The sequence below is a fragment of the Neophocaena asiaeorientalis genome, unplaced genomic scaffold (assembly GCF_003031525.2).
Source record: "Neophocaena asiaeorientalis asiaeorientalis breed wild unplaced genomic scaffold, Neophocaena_asiaeorientalis_V1.1 scaffold137, whole genome shotgun sequence".
NCBI classification, from domain to species: Eukaryota; Metazoa; Chordata; class Mammalia; order Artiodactyla; family Phocoenidae; genus Neophocaena; species Neophocaena asiaeorientalis.
In genome coordinates this window covers 375,132-395,033 of record NW_020171804.1, presented here as the reverse complement: position 1 = coordinate 395,033, position 19,902 = coordinate 375,132, and the positions used below count along the sequence as shown (strand labels likewise).

General features: G+C 46.5%; 2 protein-coding genes across 3 annotated transcripts in view; both read left to right on the top strand.

Annotated features, from left to right (window-relative positions):
* NPC1L1 (NPC1 like intracellular cholesterol transporter 1) overlaps positions 1 to 13,665 on the top strand; it is a 40,271-nt gene extending 26,606 nt beyond the window's left edge. The window contains exons 11-19 of one of the 2 annotated variants that reach the window (XM_024743433.1): positions 7,363 to 7,553; positions 7,717 to 7,841; positions 8,436 to 8,562; positions 8,726 to 8,781; positions 9,902 to 10,052; positions 10,262 to 10,493; positions 10,652 to 10,765; positions 10,843 to 11,005; positions 12,846 to 13,665. In XM_024743433.1, the coding sequence (XP_024599201.1) occupies positions 7,363 to 7,553; positions 7,717 to 7,841; positions 8,436 to 8,562; positions 8,726 to 8,781; positions 9,902 to 10,052; positions 10,262 to 10,493; positions 10,652 to 10,765; positions 10,843 to 11,005; positions 12,846 to 13,045 (1,359 nt within the window). In that variant the 3' untranslated portion in view covers positions 13,046 to 13,665. The remainder of the gene's footprint in view (positions 1 to 7,362; positions 7,554 to 7,716; positions 7,842 to 8,435; positions 8,563 to 8,725; positions 8,782 to 9,901; positions 10,053 to 10,261; positions 10,494 to 10,651; positions 10,766 to 10,842; positions 11,006 to 12,845) is intronic. The other variant, XM_024743505.1, reaches the window with a different exon arrangement.
* A 4,363-nt stretch (positions 13,666 to 18,028) lies between these two features.
* The window catches only part of NUDCD3 (NudC domain containing 3), a 76,271-nt gene continuing 74,397 nt past the window's right edge, over positions 18,029 to 19,902 (top strand). The window contains exon 1 of the mRNA XM_024742634.1: positions 18,029 to 18,295. Coding sequence (XP_024598402.1) covers positions 18,104 to 18,295 — 192 coding nt within the window. The 5' untranslated portion in view covers positions 18,029 to 18,103. The remainder of the gene's footprint in view (positions 18,296 to 19,902) is intronic.

Here is a 19,902-nt window from a genome sequence, read left to right as displayed (position 1 = left end):
CCATCCATCTCCATCTTTCATGCTGCAAAACTGAACCTCTGTCCCTATTAAACACTGACTCCCCATCCCCTCCCCCCAGCCCCTGGCACCCACCATCCTACCCTCTGTCTCTGAAGTTGCCTAATCTAGGCACCTCATGTAAGTGGAATCATACGTTATTTGTCCTTTGGTGATGGGCTTCGTTCACTTAGCATAATGTCCTCAAGGTTTAGCTATGTTGTAACACGTGTTAGAATTTTCTTCCTTTTTAAGGCTGAAGAATATTCATATGTATACGAATGCACATACATCACAGTTTCCTTAACCATTTTTCTGTTGATGGATATGGGTTGCTTCCACGTTTTAGCTATTGTGAAATAATGCTGCTATGAACATGGGTTTACACGTATCTCTTTGAGATCCTGCTGTCAATTATTTTGGGTATATACCCAGAAATAGAATTGCTAAATCATATGGCAATTCTAGTTTTTAATTTTCTGAGGAAGCTCCATACTGTTTGCCATAGCAGCAGCTGTACCATTTTACATTCCTACCAACAACGCACAGGGTTCCAATTTCTCCGCATCCTCACCAACACTTGTTTTCTGGGTTTTTTTGGTTGGTTTGTTTGTTTCTTTTTTGATAATAGCCATCCTAATGGGTGTGAGGTGATATCTCATTGTGGCTTTGATTTGCATTTCCCTAACAGTTAGTGATGTTAAGCATGTACTTACTGTCCATTTGTATAGCTCCTTTGGAGAAATGTCTAGTTTTGAATTGGATTGGATTTTGTTGTTGAGTTCTAAGAGTTCTCTAGATATCCTGGATAATCAGTCCCTTATCAGATATGTGATTTGTGAATATTTCCTTCATTTCTGTCGGTTTTTTTTTACTCTATTTGTAGTATGCTTTGATGCACCAAAGATTTTAATTTTCATAAAGTCTAATTTGTCTATTTTTCTGTCCGTTAACTGTGCCTTTAGTGTCATATTCAAGAATAAATCTTTGCCAGGAGTTCCCTAATGGTCTAGTGGTTAGGACTCTGGGCTTTTGCTGCCAGGGCCCGGGTTCAGTCCCTGGTTGGGGAACTGAGATCCCGCAAGCCTTGTGGCATGGCCAAAAACAACAACAACAAAAAAAAACAATAAATCACTGCCAAATCCAATGTACTGAAGTTTTCCCCCTGTTTTATTCTAAGAGTTTTGTAGTTTTAACTCGTAAATTTAGATCCATTTTGGGTTGATTTTTATATATATTTATGTATACTTTTGAAGGTCCAACTTCATTCTTTTGCATGTAGATATCCAGTTTCCCCAGCACCATTTGCTGGTGGGAATGATCTTGGCTCCCTTGTCAAAAATCATTTGACCATATATGTGAGGGTTTAATTCTAGGCTTTCTGTTCTATTCCATTGGTCTATATGTCTGTCTTTGTGCCAGTACTACACTGTTTTTGTTTTTTTTTTGCGGTACACGGGCCTCTCACTGTTGTGGAGCACAGGCTCCGGACGTGCAGGCTCAGCGGCCATGGCTCACGGGCCTAGCTGCTCCGTGGCGTGGCATGTGGGATCTTCCCGGACCGGGGCACGAACCCATGTCCGCTGCATCAGCAGGCAGACTCTCAACCACTGCACCACCAGGGAAGCCCCCAAATTTCACTTTTTTTGTTTTTTTTGCAGTCACACTGTTTTGATTATTGTACCTTTGTGGTAAATTTTGAAATCAGGAAATATGAGTCATTCAACTTTGTTCTTCTTTGCCAAGATTATTTAATATTTGGGGTCCCTTGAGATTCCAGTATGAATTTTAGGATGAAGTTTTGTATTTATGCCAAAAAAAATCATTGGGATCTTGATAGGGATTTCACTGAATCTATAGGTTGCTTTGGGTACTATTGACATCTTAACAATATTAAATCTTCCAGCTCATGAATATTGGATGTCTTTCAATTTCTGTCTTCTTTAATTTCTTTCAGCAATGTTTTTTAGTTTTCAGTGTATAAGTCTTTCACCTCCTCAGTGAAGTTAATTCCTAAGTATTTTATGGTGCTATAGTAAATGGAATTGTTTTCTTAATTTCCTTTTTGGATTACTCATTGCTCATGTATAGAAATGCAACTGATTTTTGTGTGTTAATTTTGTAACCTACAACTCTGCTGAATTTATTAGTTCTAACGGGTTTTTTCTGGTGGATCTTTAGAGTTTTATATATGTATATAAGATCATGTATTTTATGAACAGAGATAATTTTACTTGCTTTCCAGTTTAGATGCCTTTAATTTCTTTTCCTTGCCTAACTGCTCTGACTGCAACTTCCAGTATTATGTTGAATAGAAGTGGTGAAAACAGGCATCCTTATCTTGTTCTCAATCTTAGAGGAAATTCTTTCAGTTTTTCACCACTGAGTATGATATTAGCTGTGGGATTTTCATATCTATGGCTTTTATCATGTTGAGGAACTCTGCTGTACTCCTGCTTTTCTGAGGTTTTTTTTCATAAAAGGATGTGGAATTCTTTTTTTTTTTGTCCATGCTGCACGGCTTGCAGGATATTAGTTCCTCAACAAGGGGTCGAACCCGGGCCAGAGCAGTGAAAGCGCTGAGTCCTAACCACTGGGCTGCCAGGGAATTCCTAGGATGTGGGATTTTGTCAGAAGTTTTTCTGCATCAGTTGAGGTGATCATGTGATTTTCTCTTCATTCTATTAATGTGGTGTATTACATTGACTGATTTTCATGTGTTGAACCACTCTTGAATTCTGAGATAAATCCCATTTGGTCACAGTGTATAACCCTTTTAAAATATTGTTGAACTCAATTTGCTAGTATTTTGTTGAGGATTTTTTTTCATCAATATTCATAAGGGATATTTGTCTGTAGTCTTTCTTTTCATGTAGTGTCTTTGTCTGGCTTTGGTATTAGGGCAATGCTGGCCTTATATAATGAGCTAAAGGTGTTTCCTCCTCTTCAATTATTTGGAAGAGTTTGAGGAGTATTGGTGTTAATTCTTCTTAAAATGTTTGGTAGAATTCACCAGTGAAGTCATCAGGTACAGGGCTTTTCTATGTTGAGTTGATTTTTGAGAATGGATTCAAACTCCTTACTAGTTATGGGTCTATTCAGATTTTCTATTTCTTCTTTTCACAATGTTGGTAGGCTCTGTGTTTCTTGGAATTTGTCCATTTCATCTAGGTTATTCAACTTGTTTGCATACAATTGGTCATAGTACTTACTTACAATTCCTTTTATTTCTGTAGAATCAGTAGTTGTGTCCCCACTTTCAATTCAGATTTAGTAATTTGAGTCTTTTCTTTTTTTCTTAGTCGACATAAGTAAATCTTTGTTGCTTTTGTTAAACTTTTTGAAGAACCAATTCTTGGTTTCATTGATTTTCTATATTGTTTTCCTATTCTCTATTTTATTTATCTCTGCTCCAATCTTTATTATTTCTTTTGTCTTGGCAGCTTTGTGTTTAGTTAGTTTTTTTTTTTTTTCTGGTTCTGTAAGTTAGGATGATGACTTGAGATCTTTCTTCTTTTTTATAGTGAACATTTATAGCTATAAATTTCCTCCTTAGCACTGCTTTCACTGCATCCCATAAGTGTTGGCATGTTATGTTTTCATTTTCATTCATCTGTAAATTTCTAATTTCCTTTCTGATTTGTTCTTTGACCCACTGGTTGTTTAAGAGTGTGATCTATAATTTCTACAAGTTTGTGAATTTTTCATTTTTCCTTCTGTTACTGATTTCTAACTTTATGTAGTCGTGGTCTGAGAATATATATAATATAACTATCTTTTTAAATGTTGAGATCTAATATGTGGCCAAACACATGGTTTATCCTGGAGGATGTTCCATGTGTATTTGAGAGAAATATGTATTTTGTTGTTGTTGGGCAGAGTTTCTGCATGTCTGTTAGATTTAGTTGGTTTATTGTGTTGTTCGAGTCCTCTATTTCCTTAATTATCTTGTCTGTGCGTCCTACCATTATTGACACTGGAGTATTGAACTCTCCTACTATTATTGTAGAACTTTCTATTTCTCCCTTCATTTCTATCAAGTTTTGCTTCATAGATTTTGACGGTCATTCATTAGGTGTGTAACTGTTTATACACACTTACTCTTGCTTTGTTGAATCTTTTATTAATATATAATGTTCTTCTTTGTCTTTTGTAACCTTTTTATTTTACCTGGTAGTAGGATAGCCACCTCTCCTTTGGCTACTATTTGCATGGAATATCTTTTTTCTATACTTTCACTTTCAACCTGTGGGCAACTTTGGATATCAAGTGAGTCTCTTATAGACATCATGTAGTCGGATCATGTTTTTCTTATCCATGCTGTTAACCTCTGACTTCTTTCTGGAGAGAGTCGTCTATTTACATGTAAAGTAATTACTGATAAGGAAAGACTTACTTATGTCGTTGAGCTATTTGTTTTCTATATACTTATAGCTTTTTTGTCTCTCATTTCCTGCATTACTATCTTCTTTTTGTTTAGTTGATAGTGAAATGCTTAAATTCCTTTCCCATTTCCTTTTGTGTATATTCCATGGCTATTTTCTTTGTGGTTACCAGGGAGATTACATTAAATATCCTAAAATTTGTTGAATTTATCCTAGTTTAACATGAATTACATAGAAAAAAATCTGTTCCTATACAGTTCCTTTCCATTTCCTTTTAGTCATTGCTATCACAAAATTACATCTTTATGTACTGTGTATCCAAAAATGCAGACTAATCATTTTTTATGTATTAGTCTCTTAAGTTGTGTAGAAATAAAAAAATGGAGTTACAAACCAAAGTTACAATAAAACTAGCTTTTATAATTTTCGATGTATTTACCTTTACCAGTGATCTTCATTTCTTTATATGGCTTTGAGTTATACCCTAGCATCTTTTCACTTCAACTTGAAAGACTCCTTTTAGTGCTTCTTGCAGGACAGGTCTTGTGGCAACAAACTCCTTCTGCACTTGTTTATCTGGTAATGTCTTAATCTTCCCCTCATTTCTGAAATATGGTTTTGCCAGAAGTAGGATTCTTGGTTGACAGTTTTTTCCCCTTAAGTACTTTGAGTATACAAACCCACCACCTTCTGGCCTTCAAGTTTTCTAATAAGAACTGTGCTTATAATCTTATTTGGGATCCTTTGTATATGATAAGCTTCTTCTCTTTTGTTGCTTTCAAAATTCACTTTTTGTCTTTATCGTTCAACAGCTGAATTGTAATGTGCTTTGGTGTGGGTCTCTTTGAGTTTATCCTACTTGGAGTTTGTTAAGCTTCTTGGATGTTTATATTCATATCTTTCATCAGATTTATGAAATTTTGGCTGTTATTTCTTCAAATAATCTTTCTTCCTCTTTCTTTCTCTCTCTTCTCTTTCTGGGATTCCCATTATGCTTATGTTGGTCTGCTTGATGATGTCCCACAGGTTCATTTTTCTTTATTCTTTTTTCTTTCTCTTCTTCACTTGATAATTTCAATTGTCCTATCTTCATGTTTGGTAATTCTTCTTCTGACTGCTCAAATATGCTTTTGAATCCCTATAGTGAATTGTTTATTTAATTATTGTACTTTTCAGCCCCAGAATTTCTTTTTGGTTCTCTTTTATGTTTTCTCTTTATTGATCATTCCATTTTGTTCATACATCTTTTTCTTGACTTTGTCCATATGTTATTTTAGCTCTTTGAGCATCTCTAAGATCGTTGTTTTAAAGTCTCTAATAAATCCATTGTCTGGTCTTTCTTAGGGATGGTGTCTGTTGATTAATTTTTGTTCCTAGGTATGGGCCATATCTTTCTGAGTCTTTGTATGTTTTATGATTTTTGTTGTTATTGTTGTTGAAAAATGGACATTTGAGAGTCCACAGTAACTCTAGAGATCAGATTCTCTTCCTTCCCCAGGGTTTGCTTATTTATTTATTTATTTTTATAAATTTATTTATTTGTTTTTATTTTTGGCTGTGTTGGGTCTTTGTTGCTGTGCGTGGGCTTTCTCTAGTTGCAGTGAGCGGGGGCTACTCTTCATTGCGGTGCGTGGGCTTCTTATTGTCATGGCTTCTCTTGTTGCAGAACACGGGCTCTAGGTGCATGGGCTTCAGTAGTTGTGGCACGCGGGCTCTAGAGTGCAGGCTCAGTAGTTGTGGCACATGGGCTTAGTTGCTCCGTGGCATGTGGGATCCTCCTGGGCCAGGGTCAAACCCATATCCCCTGCATTGGCAGGCGGATTCTCCACCACTGTGCCATCAGGGAAGCCCTATTTATTTATTTTAAAAAACTTAATTGTTACTGATGTCTCTGTCATGGAGATCAGCCTGAGATGTAAAGTTAAAGTCTTTCCAGATCTTTTCTGAGCCTTCACCTTTTCCTGGGCATGAGCAGTGACTGTTTAAATTCCCCTGTATTTGTGGATGATTTTGAGTGTCATGTTTCTTAAAGGTCTGGCTCTCAAAAGGAGAAAAAGGGAGATATGAAGGGGAAAAACAATAAATCAAGCACTTGCTCTTTAAATATCTTGGAAGTAACTTCAGATTGAGGTGAAGGTTTTAATGGTGCCTGACTCTGTGTCTGCTCTACGGATATCAGAAGCAGCAATGAGTGATCAGAACACATATCCTTGATATTTAAGAGATGGGCCTTATAGCCTACCCTGGATCCTGCAAGCTGTGTGCAAACTGTTCCTGGAATGTGTGCATGGCTGCCTGCTTCAGGCTGGGAGGATAAAGGATGAGTAGCCAGTACCATGCTAAGAACCATCCAAGCCTTTCTCTGGAAGCTTTAAGCCCTCAATCGACCCCAGAATTCCAGAATAGTTACATCAGACAGATTCTGCCAGTGCAGTTGGAGTCTAGGTGGGGAGGTGGAATCCTGGTTCTTCCTGTTCCAACATCATCCCTGATGTCACTTTGAGGTTTTACGTTATAGGAGAAGGGAACAGGCCATGCAGATGCCTGGCACATGGCCTTGAGGGTGTGCACATGGGTGTTTACATGTGCGTGTCTGTGCAGTCTGTGGTCACTTGTTAGACTGTGGCTGTACCAAACTGGGGATGATAAGAAGGGGTAAAATTATGTGTATATGTTTGTGTGTGTATCAGAGTGTGTTCATGCAGGCTGGCATGTGATGCTCTGTGCATGTACCTCCATGAGTGTGTTCTGTGCATGTACCTGTAATTATACCTGGATGTGTGTACCTTGGAGTGTGTACCTCTATGGGCACACCTCTGACCATGTACATCTGTAATGGAACCGTACGTGTGACTCTGTGAGCATGTATCTCTGTACCCCTGTGAGCATCACCTCTGTGTGTGTACCTCTTGAGCATTTGCTGGAGTGAGGCTCTTGGGGTGTGTCTGGCCCTGGCCTCACTGACTGTCCTCTGTTCCAGGACTCGTACCTGCTTGACTATTTCCTCTTTCTGAACCGCTACTTTGAGGTGGGGGTCCCAGTCTACTTTGTAACCACTGGGGGCTACAACTTCTCCAGTGAGGCAGGTTTGAACGCCATCTGCTCCAGCGCAGGCTGCAACAACTTCTCCTTAACCCAGAAGATCCAGTACGCCACCGAGTTCCCTGATGAGTGAGTGCCCCAGCCCACCCCTGGCTGTCCCCCTACCCTGCTCTGCTGCCCACCTGCTGCCATGTGCCTGGGGAGGCCCAGAGTGAAGGTTGGACCGTAGGAAGGACCCGCCACAGCCTGCCTGTGTGGTCCTGTCCCCTGAGCTCCTCTCCCCGACCCTCAGGTCTTACCTGGCCGTCCCTGCCTCCTCCTGGGTGGACGACTTCATTGACTGGCTGTCCTCATCTTCCTGCTGCCGCCTTTATGTCTTTGGCCCCAATAAAGATGAGTTCTGCCCCTCGACTGTCAGTGAGTATGGGGCCTCTGGGGGCTCAGGGCCCACTACATCTTGGGGAAACTGAGGCTAGAAAAAGGAGAGGACTGGTGGAGGATCTCTTAGCCCCTCCCGCTCTTCGGCAGGGTCTGTCAGCGCGGGGGGGGTCCCGTCTTGGTGCACAGGTGTGGGGGACTGCACCCGTATGCGTGGACGCCCAGCTGGCCCACCAGGCAATCACCTCCTCATGCCCCTGCTGAGTTGTGCCCATACCTGCCGGGCAGGCTGCTGCTCACATGCCAAGGAAGTCGAGTGAGAGCTGGGATCGGCACATGGCCCTACCCTGGAGCAGCTGCGCTTGTAGGTGGAGCGGGGAGGCCCCGTGGTGGCTGCTTCTCTGTCCCAAACTTCTCTTCCTCACTTGCTCATAGGTACCAGCTGTTTCCATAACTGAGAGGGGAACTCCTCCCATAGTTAGAGACAAATGCAAATCTCTCCAGAAGTACCCATGCCTGTTGCGGCAGTGGCAGTGCGTGGGGATCACGATGGGAAAGGACCACAAGGTGGGCAGAGGGGGCGCTGACTGGCCTTGTGGGTGCCGCCACCTGGAGCCCCTGCTCTCTTTGCAGACTCCCTGGCCTGCTTGAAGAACTGCATGAGACACACAGCAGGGTCTGTCCGGCCATCAGTGGAGCAGTTCCACAAGTATCTTCCCTGGTTCCTGAGCGATGAGCCCAACATCAAATGTCCCAAAGGGTAGGCCAGGGTGGCGGGTCCACCAGGGAGGACAGCTGTGTGGGTGCCCAAGGCGGGGGCACAGAGGGGCAGGAGGCAGTGTGGGTTCTCTGGGAGTGGCCACAGGCCAGGCACACGGAGGGGCCCGATCCTTGGCTAACCTGCTCTGCTCTTCTCCCTGTAGCGGCCTGGCAGCGTACAGCACCTCCGTGAATCTGGGCTCAGACGGCCAGGTCTTAGGTAAGCACAGCCTCGACTGGAGGGGAAGACCAGAGTCAGCTGCTCCAGGGGCCCCACGAGTCCCAGGGAACAGCTTCTCCATCTCGAACCTTCTCTCCTTCCTCCTTTATGGAGGACTTCTAACTGCCCTGGCCCTAGCTTCAGAGGTCACGTTGCCCAGCTCCACATCCTCAGACTTTACCCCATTTCTGCCCTGCTTCCTTCTCCCCACCCCCAAATCCAAGGTCAGTGTGACGTTCATGGACTTTTCAGTGGCTGATGCCACACCCGGGAGCCACCCATATCCTTTTCTCTCAGGCACAAGTCACACCCAGATGTGGGCAGTGGGCAGCTGGTTAAATGAATGACTATTGACTTACCCAGTGGGTGCCCTGATGCACAGCTCTGTTAAGTAAGCTGTTTCCATTTTTCTGTCTCCCTTTCTGGTCCTTTCCTATAGGAATATGTACATTGGAAAAGTAATTAAATGAATTTTAAAAATCCAATGCATGTTTTGAAACCATACAGAGCAGCGTTTGGGTTCATCTGGGAGATCTCTTCTTCTTTTTTTCTTAATTTAATTTTATTTTTGGCTGCGTTGGGTCTTCGTTGCTGCGCACGGGCTTTCTCTCGTTGTGGTGAGAGGGGGGTACTCTTCCTTGCGGTGCTTGGGCTTCTCGTTGCAGTGGCTTCTTTTGTTGTGGAGCACAGGCTCTAGGCACGTGGGCTTCAGTAGCTGTGGTGCATGGACTCAGTAGTTGTGGCTTATAGGCTCTAGAGTGCAGGCTCAGTAGTTGTGGCGCACGGGCTTAGCTGCTCTGCGGCATGTGGGATCTTCCTGGACCGGGGCTGTAACCTGTGTCCTCTGCGTTGGCAGACGGATTCTTAACCACTGCGCCACCAGGAAGTCCTGGGAGATCTCTGCAAGCTCTATCCTTCAGAGGCAGGGCTGGGACTTGAGTCTTGCACAACAGTAGGACCAGCTGCAGGGTTTGCAGGATTGGGGCCAAACCAACATGCTGGGCCCTTTGCTCAAAATGTATTAAGAATTCCCAAATGGTGGCGGCAGAGCCCTGAACCCAGCCGGGCGCTATCCCTTGGGGGTTCTGAGGGCGCCTGGCACAGGCTCTGACCTTTGCAGCCTCGCGGTTCATGGCCTACCACAAGCCGCTGAAGAACTCTCAGGATTACACAGAGGCTCTGCGGGCAGCTCGGGCGCTGGCAGCCAACATCACCGCCGACCTGCGGAAGGTGCCGGGCACCGACCCAGACTTCGAGGTCTTCCCTTACACGTGAGTCCCTGGGCACTGGGATGCAGGGAGGTGGGCCCGGGTGAGGGTGCTGGGCTGGTGAGGGTGGCTGCTGGGTGGGGATGGGCTGCAGCAGGGAGGCTCGGGCTGCACCTGGGCCCGGGCCCCCCGACACCCTCCCCTAGCTGCATACTCATCCTGAAGTGGGCGTGGGAAGCCATGGAGCGGTGACTGTGCCCTGCGACCCGCAGGATCACCAACGTGTTCTATGAGCAGTACCTGACCGTGGTCCCTGAGGGGTTATTCTTGCTCACCGTCTGCCTGCTGCCCACCTTCGCTGTCTGCTGCTTCCTGCTGGGCATGGACATCTGCTCTGGCCTCCTCAACCTGTTCTCCATCATCATGATCCTGGTGGACACTGTGGGCTTCATGACCCTGTGGGATATCAGCTACAATGCTGTGTCCCTCATCAACCTGGTCACGGTAACCTGCTGGCCGAAGGGGCGGGGCTCCAGGGCAGGAGGGGTGCTGGCCTCATAGGACGACCCCAGCTCTTTCTAGAGTCTAGGTGCTGCCCGCTGGTCTGGGTGGAGACCCCTGCCCCCGCCCTTTCGTGGCTGAAGCCCCCTCTCTCCCCACAGGCGGTGGGCATCTCTGTGGAGTTCGTGTCCCACATCACCCGCTCCTTTGCCATCAGCACCAAGCCCACGCGGCTTGAGAGGGCCGAGGAGGCCACCATCTCCATGGGCAGCGCGGTGAGTGGATGGGCTGCCTCACGTAGCCCTCGGCCGGCTGCCCCGTGCCCAGCCTGACGCCCACCTGTGACCCCCAGGTGTTCGCAGGAGTGGCCATGACCAACCTGCCCGGCATCCTCGTCCTGGGCCTGGCCAAGGCGCAGCTCATCCAGATCTTCTTCTTCCGTCTCAACCTCCTCATCACTGTGCTGGGCCTGCTGCATGGCCTGGTCTTCCTGCCGGTCATCCTCAGCTACCTGGGTGAGCGCGTGGGCTCCTCTGACACTGCCAGGCCCCTCCCTCATGACTCCAGGCCACAGGCAAAATGCCACGAACACACACAGCCCTGCTTACTCGGGACAGTCACCGCCCAGATTGCGAGCACACAGTTCCTCCTGGCTTGGAAAAACTGGGGTCTTTCACTTAACATGTGAAAACATCTTTTTTTTTTTTTTTTGTCAGATGTGTGTTTCAAACACTTTCAGTGGCCGTATGGTTCTGTGCTGTGTGCTGTTGAACTTTTGATCGTGACTTTCAGCAGGCAATATATTTTCACACTGAGAGGTGATGTGTACAGGCACGGACACGGACAGGCAGAGTAGAACAAGCATTTCACAAAATGACACTGCCGGAGAAGCCTTGGATATTTTCTGTTCTAGTCTATCATTGATTTTTAAAAAAATGCTGGTGTTATCTGCGAAATTGATTTCATGACTCATTCATGGGTGACTACTTGCAGTCGAAAAACATATCCTCTCCTATGGATCAGCCACAATCCATTTAACCAGCTCGCAGCTGCTGGACATTAGACTATTCCTGACTTTCCATGTTATTGCCAGTGCCGCGATGACCATCCTTGTGGCTGAATCTTTGACCTCATCCTCCAGTATTTCCTGGAGAAAGTCCAGTCTGTGAATGTTGATTATTCATGCCAATGGTTAACGCCCTCCAGCAAGTTTTATCATTTAAACTCCTACCGGCAACACGTGCATTTCTGTTTCCTCATTGTTGAGCACAGTCATTTACACATCCCGTCCCCCAAAAGAGATTTTTTTTTTGGTCGCACTGGGCGGCTTGCGGGACCTTCGTTCCCGACCAGGGATTGAACCCGTGCTCTCGGCAGTGAAAGCACGGAGTCCTGACCGCTGGACCACCAGGGAATTCCACCGCCCCACCCCCACAGAGATTTAAACTGGGCCCGCAGGACGAAGCGTCCCCCCTGTTACGGTGGGCAAGCTGAGAGCAGTTCAATGCTGCATCATTCCCTGACACCCGGAATAATAACAATGGTAATTTTAGAGAAAACATTTACAGAAGGGTGTGTTTGTGCTCTAATATATGTGCACTAATCGTCTTATCACCTCTGGAGGTAGGTGATGTTTTCATCCCCATTTCACCGATGAGGAAACTGAGACTCCCACCCCAGTCACAGAGCTGGTCACGCGCAGTGTTTCTGGAGGCCACACAGCTCCAGCACCCCTACCCAAGGCACCAGCATCTTGTAGAAACTTCCTGACCCCCTTTGGAAGAGGAGAGTGTATTGGGGATGGTGGGTGGCGAGGAGGACAGCCCCAGGGGTCACCCAGTTGGGGAGCTACAGGTCCCGCAGGTCGTGGCCACCCCTTGGAGATTCCGAGTGGCCGGGAGTGAGGAAGGAGCTCGCAGGTCCTGCGCCCTCAGAGTGGCCTGGGATCTTGACAGAGAGGCGAGTGGCAGGCGCAGAGACCCCTGGGCCCCTTCTTGACCTGAGTCTGACAACAGAGTGAGGAACGGCTTCTCTCGGCAAGGAGCGCTTGCACAGGGTGTCCATGAAGAGAGGAGGGGGTGGCAGTCACAGGCCATGGGCGTCTGGGGGCTTCCCCTGCAAGATCCCCGGATGGCGGGGGTCTGCACTGGAAGGCAGGTGGGCCAGGGGCTGGGCGCAGATGGCGGCTGAAACGGCTACTGGCATTTAGGTGTAGGGTGGAGCGAGGGCTGGGGCGAGGGGCAGTGGTGGAGGTGGAGGGCTTCGGGCTTCCTTTTTAGGCCACAGCAAATGCCTGCGCCCCGCATCCAGCACACGCTTCCCTGACCGTGGTCCTCTGTACCTATCCCTCTGCAGGGCCTGATGTCAACCCAGCTCTGGTGCAGCTGCAGAAGCAGGAGGGGGAGGTGACTGCAGCCAAGGCGGCCTCCTGGTCAAAGCGCCCTGCCCCGACGAGCACGGCCAACAGTGTCTATGTCAACTACGGCTTTGAATGTCCTGCCAAGAGCGAGGGTGGCCTGGGTAGCCCTCGGCCTCACAATAGGCAGAAGCTCTGATGGAGCCGGAGCCCCTGTCCAAGCTCACCGGCCCTGATCTGAGGGGCCATGAGGGCTCCTCTGTGGGGTCCCTTGACCCATCCCCGCCCTCAGGGCCTGGGAGAGGCTGTCCCCACAGGAGTGCCTGCGACAGGTCACCCTCTGGCCATGAGGTCTCACCCACAGGGACACACGGTTGTGATGGAGGTGGCGCGCCATGGCGTGGGTGTGATCTGGTCCTGACCCACCTCTTGAATTTGGCGTGTGTCCTCCTCATGCAAGTTTTAGAACTTTAGTTCTGTGTATGTAAACATATAATATTATCGCACATTTCAATGTTTTCCTTAGTTGATATTACACTTGACCTATCCTTTTGCAATGAGGTGGTTTTTTTTTTTGCACGCAACATACATTTTTTTGATTTATTCATGTTGATACGTGGAGATCGAGTCCAATCATTTGAACTGCGACACAGCATTCCATTGTGTGAACGAACACGGTGTTTTTATCCATTCCCCAGCTAGTGGGCAATCACATTGTCCCCAATTATTTTTCTGCTATAAGTCCACAGTCACTTTTGTGGAATTCAGAGCTCCCGAAGCTCTGAAAACCTACTGTGTTTGTCTCCTTTTCTCCTGTAAGTTTGGGACAAACTCATTTGGTGGCAAAAACCGATCAGACAAGATGTATCTATTTATACTTTATAAATAGGGTACTTACACTGTCCAACCAGCTTGTTGTGAATAGTCATACATTTCAGTGCATTAATGAGTTTGATTTTGTGTTGCTGCCCCAGATCCTCCTGGGGTCTAGTATCTAATGTACTGTAAGCATCAAATGACCTTTCTAAAAAACGTTCTCGATCCTGAAATTCAGCTCACCTGTGGGATTTCAGGTATGGAGCCATGGACCTGTGTGATGAGCACGTGCTTACACGTCTCCTGTCTATGTGTGGGGAGCTACCATCGCTGTAGCACTGAACAGCACACAGGCAAATGCCTCCCAGAGGGGTTGCCCTGTTCACACCAGCAGCGGATGAGGGTGCCTCTCTCCCTGCACCGATACCACCAAAACGCTCCACTTACTTTTGAGAGGCAGGAGGGTACGATTATGGATGATTATCCCTTTTTTAAAAACACTTCTTTAAAAGAAGACTTTTAAATTTTAGAATAGTTTTACAGAAAAATTACAAAGATAGTACAGAGTTTCTGTATGCCCCCCACCCAGTTTACCCTGCTAACATATTACATTAGTATAATACACTTGTCAGTGTACAATTAATGAACCAGTACTGATAATTACTACTAACTAAAGCCCATACTTTGTTTAGATTTCCGTAGCTTTTATCTAGTGTCCATTTTCTGTGCTAGGACCCCATCCAGGACACCACATAATACTCAGATGTTATGTCTACTTAGGCTCCTCTGGGCTGTGACAGTTTGTCAGACTCTCCTTTTCTTTGTTTTTGATGACCCGGACAGTTGAAGACTGGTCAGGCATTTTATAGAATGTCCTTCAAATGGGGTTTGTCTGGTGTTTCTCCTGATTAAACTAGGGTGATGGGCTTTTGGGAGGGAGACCACAGAGGCAGAGCACCGTTCTCAGCATATCGTGCCAAGGGTGCCTGCAGTCGCCACCACTCATCGCTGTGATGCTGACTCTGACCACCTGGCTGAGGTTGCAACGGCCAGGCGTCTTCCCTGTACAGTTATCTTGCACCTGTTTCCACGCTGTGCTCTTTGGACGGAAGTCGCTATGCACAGCCCACACTTAAGGAGGGGGGAGTTATGTTCCACTTCCTGGCAGGTGGGGTGTTTACATAACTTATTCGGAACTCTTCTGAACAGGAAAATTGTCTATTCCTCTCCATTTATTTATTTATTCGGTATGATATCTATATCAGTATGGACTCACGGATACTCATTTTGAACTTTGGGTTCTAATATACTACTTTATTTGAGGCTCAAATTGTTCCACGTTTGGCCATTGGGAGCTCTTTCAGTTGGCTCCTGGGTCCCTTTGGCATACTCCCATCACTGTGGAATTTTTTCCCCTTTTTGAGCACTTCCTTACTTTCTGGCATTATAAGATGATCCAGGCTCAACTTGTATATTTCTGCCCCAGTCCTAGAGTCAGTTGTTTCTCCCAGGAGTTCTAGCCCTTCTATTGGAGGTGGGATTAGAAACCAGGATCGGGGTGTTCAGTGTGTGCGTTGCTGCTGGGGCATTGCTGCTTCTGGGTCCTCTCAGCTGAGAGAGCAAGGAAACGTGTGTACACTGACCCATGTATGTATACATTTCTATAAATATTGCTATATGTAGCCATCTGTATCTATATTAAGCTAAACAGGAGTTTATGCTGATGCCTCCACCTCTAACCCATAACCACGCGAATAATTCTAGACTGCTCTCTTGCTTACCTGTAGCCTCCCATGCCAATAGTGAGAAGCCCGGCTGTACCACCCTCACCATTTACATAACTGTTCATTTCCTCTGTACATATGTAGTAGTCTCAGAAATGATAACTCATATCCCTGTGGAAAACAACCTTAGAATTAAGTGTCTACTATGTACAGTTCCTTTAGCCTTTAGTCTTCCAGACACCATTCATTTCCAAAGTTACTTAGGTCAGCATCTTCTTCTACCACCCCTTTCAGAGAGGCTGTTTCGTACATTTTTAATACAGTTAGATTCTTGTGTCACATTCTTCCTTCCATTCTGGTGTTACAAAATCATGTGTGTAAAAAAGATTGTTGGGGGCGGGTAATCAAGAGAACACTATCCCTGGTTGACCCTCCAGCTGGACCCAGGCCATAGGAGACCCCTCACCCCTTCTGCTGTCCTTGTAATGTACGCTCTGCCTACCATTCCCACAGTGGGAGCTGTTTTCAGGGAAACGGCCTTGTGAGAGTAAGGTGTTGATGAGACCATCCAGTCAGTGTACGTGACTGAACCCAGTTAAGGCTTCTGTATAAACTTTTAAGATTCTGGCAGAGTGGCTGCCCAGGCAAGCCTATAATAAGCAAGTTACTTCCCTTGCTTATTAAACCTGCCACCTACCAATCTGAAGTGGTTTGCCTCTTTCTTCGGTCTCTCCTTGCCCTGGGTGTACGGGGGCTAGATTGTGAACCAACAAAGATCCATTCAAAGTATAGGATAGACCAATGGGTATTAATGTGACAAAGTAGGAAACATTTATTGATTGGGTTTTCAGCTTCCATATTGCAACTAACCACTGAGAAACTACAATCTGTAGAATTTTGGTGTAGTTTCCAAGAATAATACTCACATTTATTTAAAAAGACAAGCTATTATTTGTATGAGACTGGGTTTCTTTTTTTTTTCTTTTTTTTGCGGTACGCAGGCCTCTCACTGTTGTGGCCTCTCCCGTTGCGGAGCACAGGCTCTGGACACGCAGGCTCAGCGGCCACGGCTCACGGGCCCAGCCGCTCTGCGGCATGTGGGATCCTCCCGGACCGGGGCACGAACCCGTGTCCCCTGCATCGACAGGCGGACTCTCAACCACTGCACCACCAGAGAAGCCCCAAGACTGGGTTTCTTATACTTCAATCAAAACAACATATTGCAATGCAGTGAATGCAGCAGATGAGAGAATCTTGCTGTCTTCAATTAGCTAGATAGTAAAGAGATTTGCAAAATTTAAAAGGATGCTGTTTCTCATAAACTTTTACTGTTTTGAAGAACATTTTTTCTTCATAAAAATATGTTAATACGTAATGTGTTTTTTATGGTTATTAGAATGCATAAATATTTAAAAATTTCCTCAGTTTTAATTTCCAATGTGGTAACTACCGATAAGCATAATCTACATAAAATATTGAAGACTCTTTGGAGTCTTCAATAAATCTTAAGAGTGAAAATGGGTCCTTTTTTTTTCTTTTTCTTTTGGCCGCGCCTCACGAAATGTGGGATCTTAGTTCCCTGACCAGGGATTGAACCTGGGCCCTCCGCAGTGAGAGCTCAGAGTCCTAACCACCGGACCACCAAGGAATTCCCAGTAAATGGGTCCTAAGTCCAGAAAGTTTCAAAACCACTGCTCTAGGGCAATTTATCTGAGTTTGCCTTTATTTACAATTCATTAGCGCCCATGCACTATGAAGATATATGTTAACGTGTAGATTTTAGGCCAGTAGAGATGCAAATCATTTCTATCCACTGGAAAAGATAATCTACATCATTTTGTAGGACACCAGCCAGCTTCATATCCCACCTAGCAATCTTACTCTGTTTTCTCAAAGTGTTGATAAATATCCAGTTTCTCCAAAAGCTTCTCCAAACTAGCTTTGTCATATCACTGGTTACTTTACTTAAAACGTATAAATGTTTCACATGTGTTCATTATATATTTGTATGAGTGTTATATTTTTAAAGATTATGCTTGACAGACACTTAGGACACGTATACACGCTGGGTGTATACTACGCATACAATGTATATACTACACACAAATACATACGTATGTGTATATTTCATAGGATGGCACGCCAGATTCTCTACTCTGCACCTAGCTCTTTCCATTTAATATTTGTGCATGCACTCACTTTACATTCTTGTCTTTTTGTATTTATGCACTTCACCCTGCATTTCACCCACGGCTCCGTTATTAACGGACAGACACCACCCGCAAGCGCTCGCATTTCCTCTTCTGACGCGCCAGCAAAAGGCTCCCGCCGTCCCGCCTGGGGCTCGGGACACCCAGTTGGGAACACAACCCAAAGACCACGTGACACTTGCCCGCGCTACACGCCTTCCGTCCGTTGCCAACATGGCCACTAGGCGCCCTCAGTCCCGCAGCTCCGGACTTTCTTGCGTTTATGGGCCCACGTCCGCTCCTCAGCGAGACCGCTCGGGAAGCCAGGGGCGGTGGGGGCGGGGCCCGCGTCAAGTCGACTCAAACTCAGCCCAGCCGAGCCCTACCGCTGGGGCGAACTAGCGCGGACCGGAAGTTTCACGGGCGAGCTGGCTGCCGGAGCCGTAATCACAGCGCACCGGAAGTGGGCCCAGGCCGGCGTCCGGGCCGCGCCCGCAGTGAGTGAGCTTCCCTCCGGCCAGCGACGCCATGGAGCCCGGGGCGGCGGAGCTGTACGATCAGGCCCTGTTGGGCATCCTGCAGCACGTGGGCAACGTTCAGGACTTTCTGCGTGTGCTCTTCGGCTTCCTCTACCGCAAGACGGACTTCTACCGCCTGCTGCGCCACCCGTCGGATCGCATGGGCTTCCCGCCGGGGGCCGCGCAGGCTCTGGTGCTGCAGGTAATGCGCGGCCGGCGGGAAGCTCGGGGTGGGGCGAGGCCGTGGAGCCCCGACCCCGACCCCAGCGAGCGCGCCCCCGTAGTCCCCGACTCTCCGGGAGCCCAGACCCCTGCGAGCCCGCCGCTCCGTTCGCTGCCGGCCTCAGTTCATCCTCTGGCGCTGCCCCGGACCAGACTCCTGGGGCCGCGGCTTCAGCAGACATGCTCTTGGGGTATCAGTTTACTCCTTCCGTGCGAGAGGGGCTGGCTCTCGAGCAGCCTGGTACGACCGGGTGCACTTGGATATCAGAAGTAGTACATCGACGCTCAGGGCCAGGGTTAGCTCCCGCAGCGTGTAACCCCCTTCGAGGTGCCAGGGCCTGCCAGTCAGAGAATGAAAATAGTGCAGGCTAGACGGGGGAACGGGCGGCAGCACGGACACCTGCACACCCCAGAACTGCGACGACTGGACGTGGAAGGGAGACTGTGTGAGTGATGGGTGTGGTCCCCTGTTCGAAGTGTGACTTTTCAGGTCAAAGACGGTCATAGTAGTACTTAATAAGTTTACATTTGAACATATATCTGTACATCCCAGATTAAGTTTATTGTCTGTTTGAGGTGCTAGTAATACTTATTCACTGACGTTGACGGGGTATCTGTACATCCCAGGTTAAGTTTATTGTCTGTTTGAGGTGCTAGTAATACTTATTCACTGACGTTGACGGGGTACTTGGAATGTACTAACCAAGAGTTTATGTACTGAATGTATTTATACTCTCAGCTGCCAGAAGCATTGGAGATACACTGGTAATGCAGATGGTTAAATAATGGTCTCTCTCCTTGGGATACTTATGGTCTAGTTAAGGAGGTGAAATACAGTAACAGAGAGCTATGCAAGGCCAATTATGTGACAGAGCCCATTGGAAGGAAAGGAATAGAAATGATGGTTTGGAAATGGAGAAAAGTTTTATAGAGGAGGTGGGACTTTTTTTTTTAACATCTTTATTGGAGTATAATTGCTTTACAATGTTGTGTTAGTTTCTGCTGTATAACAAAGTGAATCAGCTATATGTATACGTATATCCCCATATCCCCTCCCTCCTGTGTCTCCCTCCCACCCTCCCTATCCCACCCCTCTAGGTGGTCACAAAGCACCGAGCTGATCTCCCCGTGCGATGCAGCTGCTTCCCACTAGCTCTCTATTTTACATTTGGTAGTGTATATACGTCAGTGCTACTTGCAGAGGTGGGACTTGGATGGGATTGAAAGACGGTACTCAGTCAAGCATTGAGCCTGTTTCTAGGAGCCTGAGAAGGTAGAAATGCTGGTGATAACCTCCTGCGGTTCTGTAGCGTTTTACAGTTTATGAAGTGATTTCAAATGTTCATCTTCTGAAGACTTGCTACAAGCTGCAGGTTAGTCAGGTATTTTCCTCAGTGCCTGCATGAAGAAACAGAAGTTTACAATGTTTAACTACCAAAGATAACATGGTCCGGTGAGGAGTGAGGGTGGTATTCAATTTCAAGACTTAAGGCTGTTCCTCACCCTTGTAGTTGTTAAGTGCCATCTGAGTGATCAGAGAGCTGTGTGTCAGAGACGGTTTTTAGGAGGTTTTTTTTTTTTTTTTTT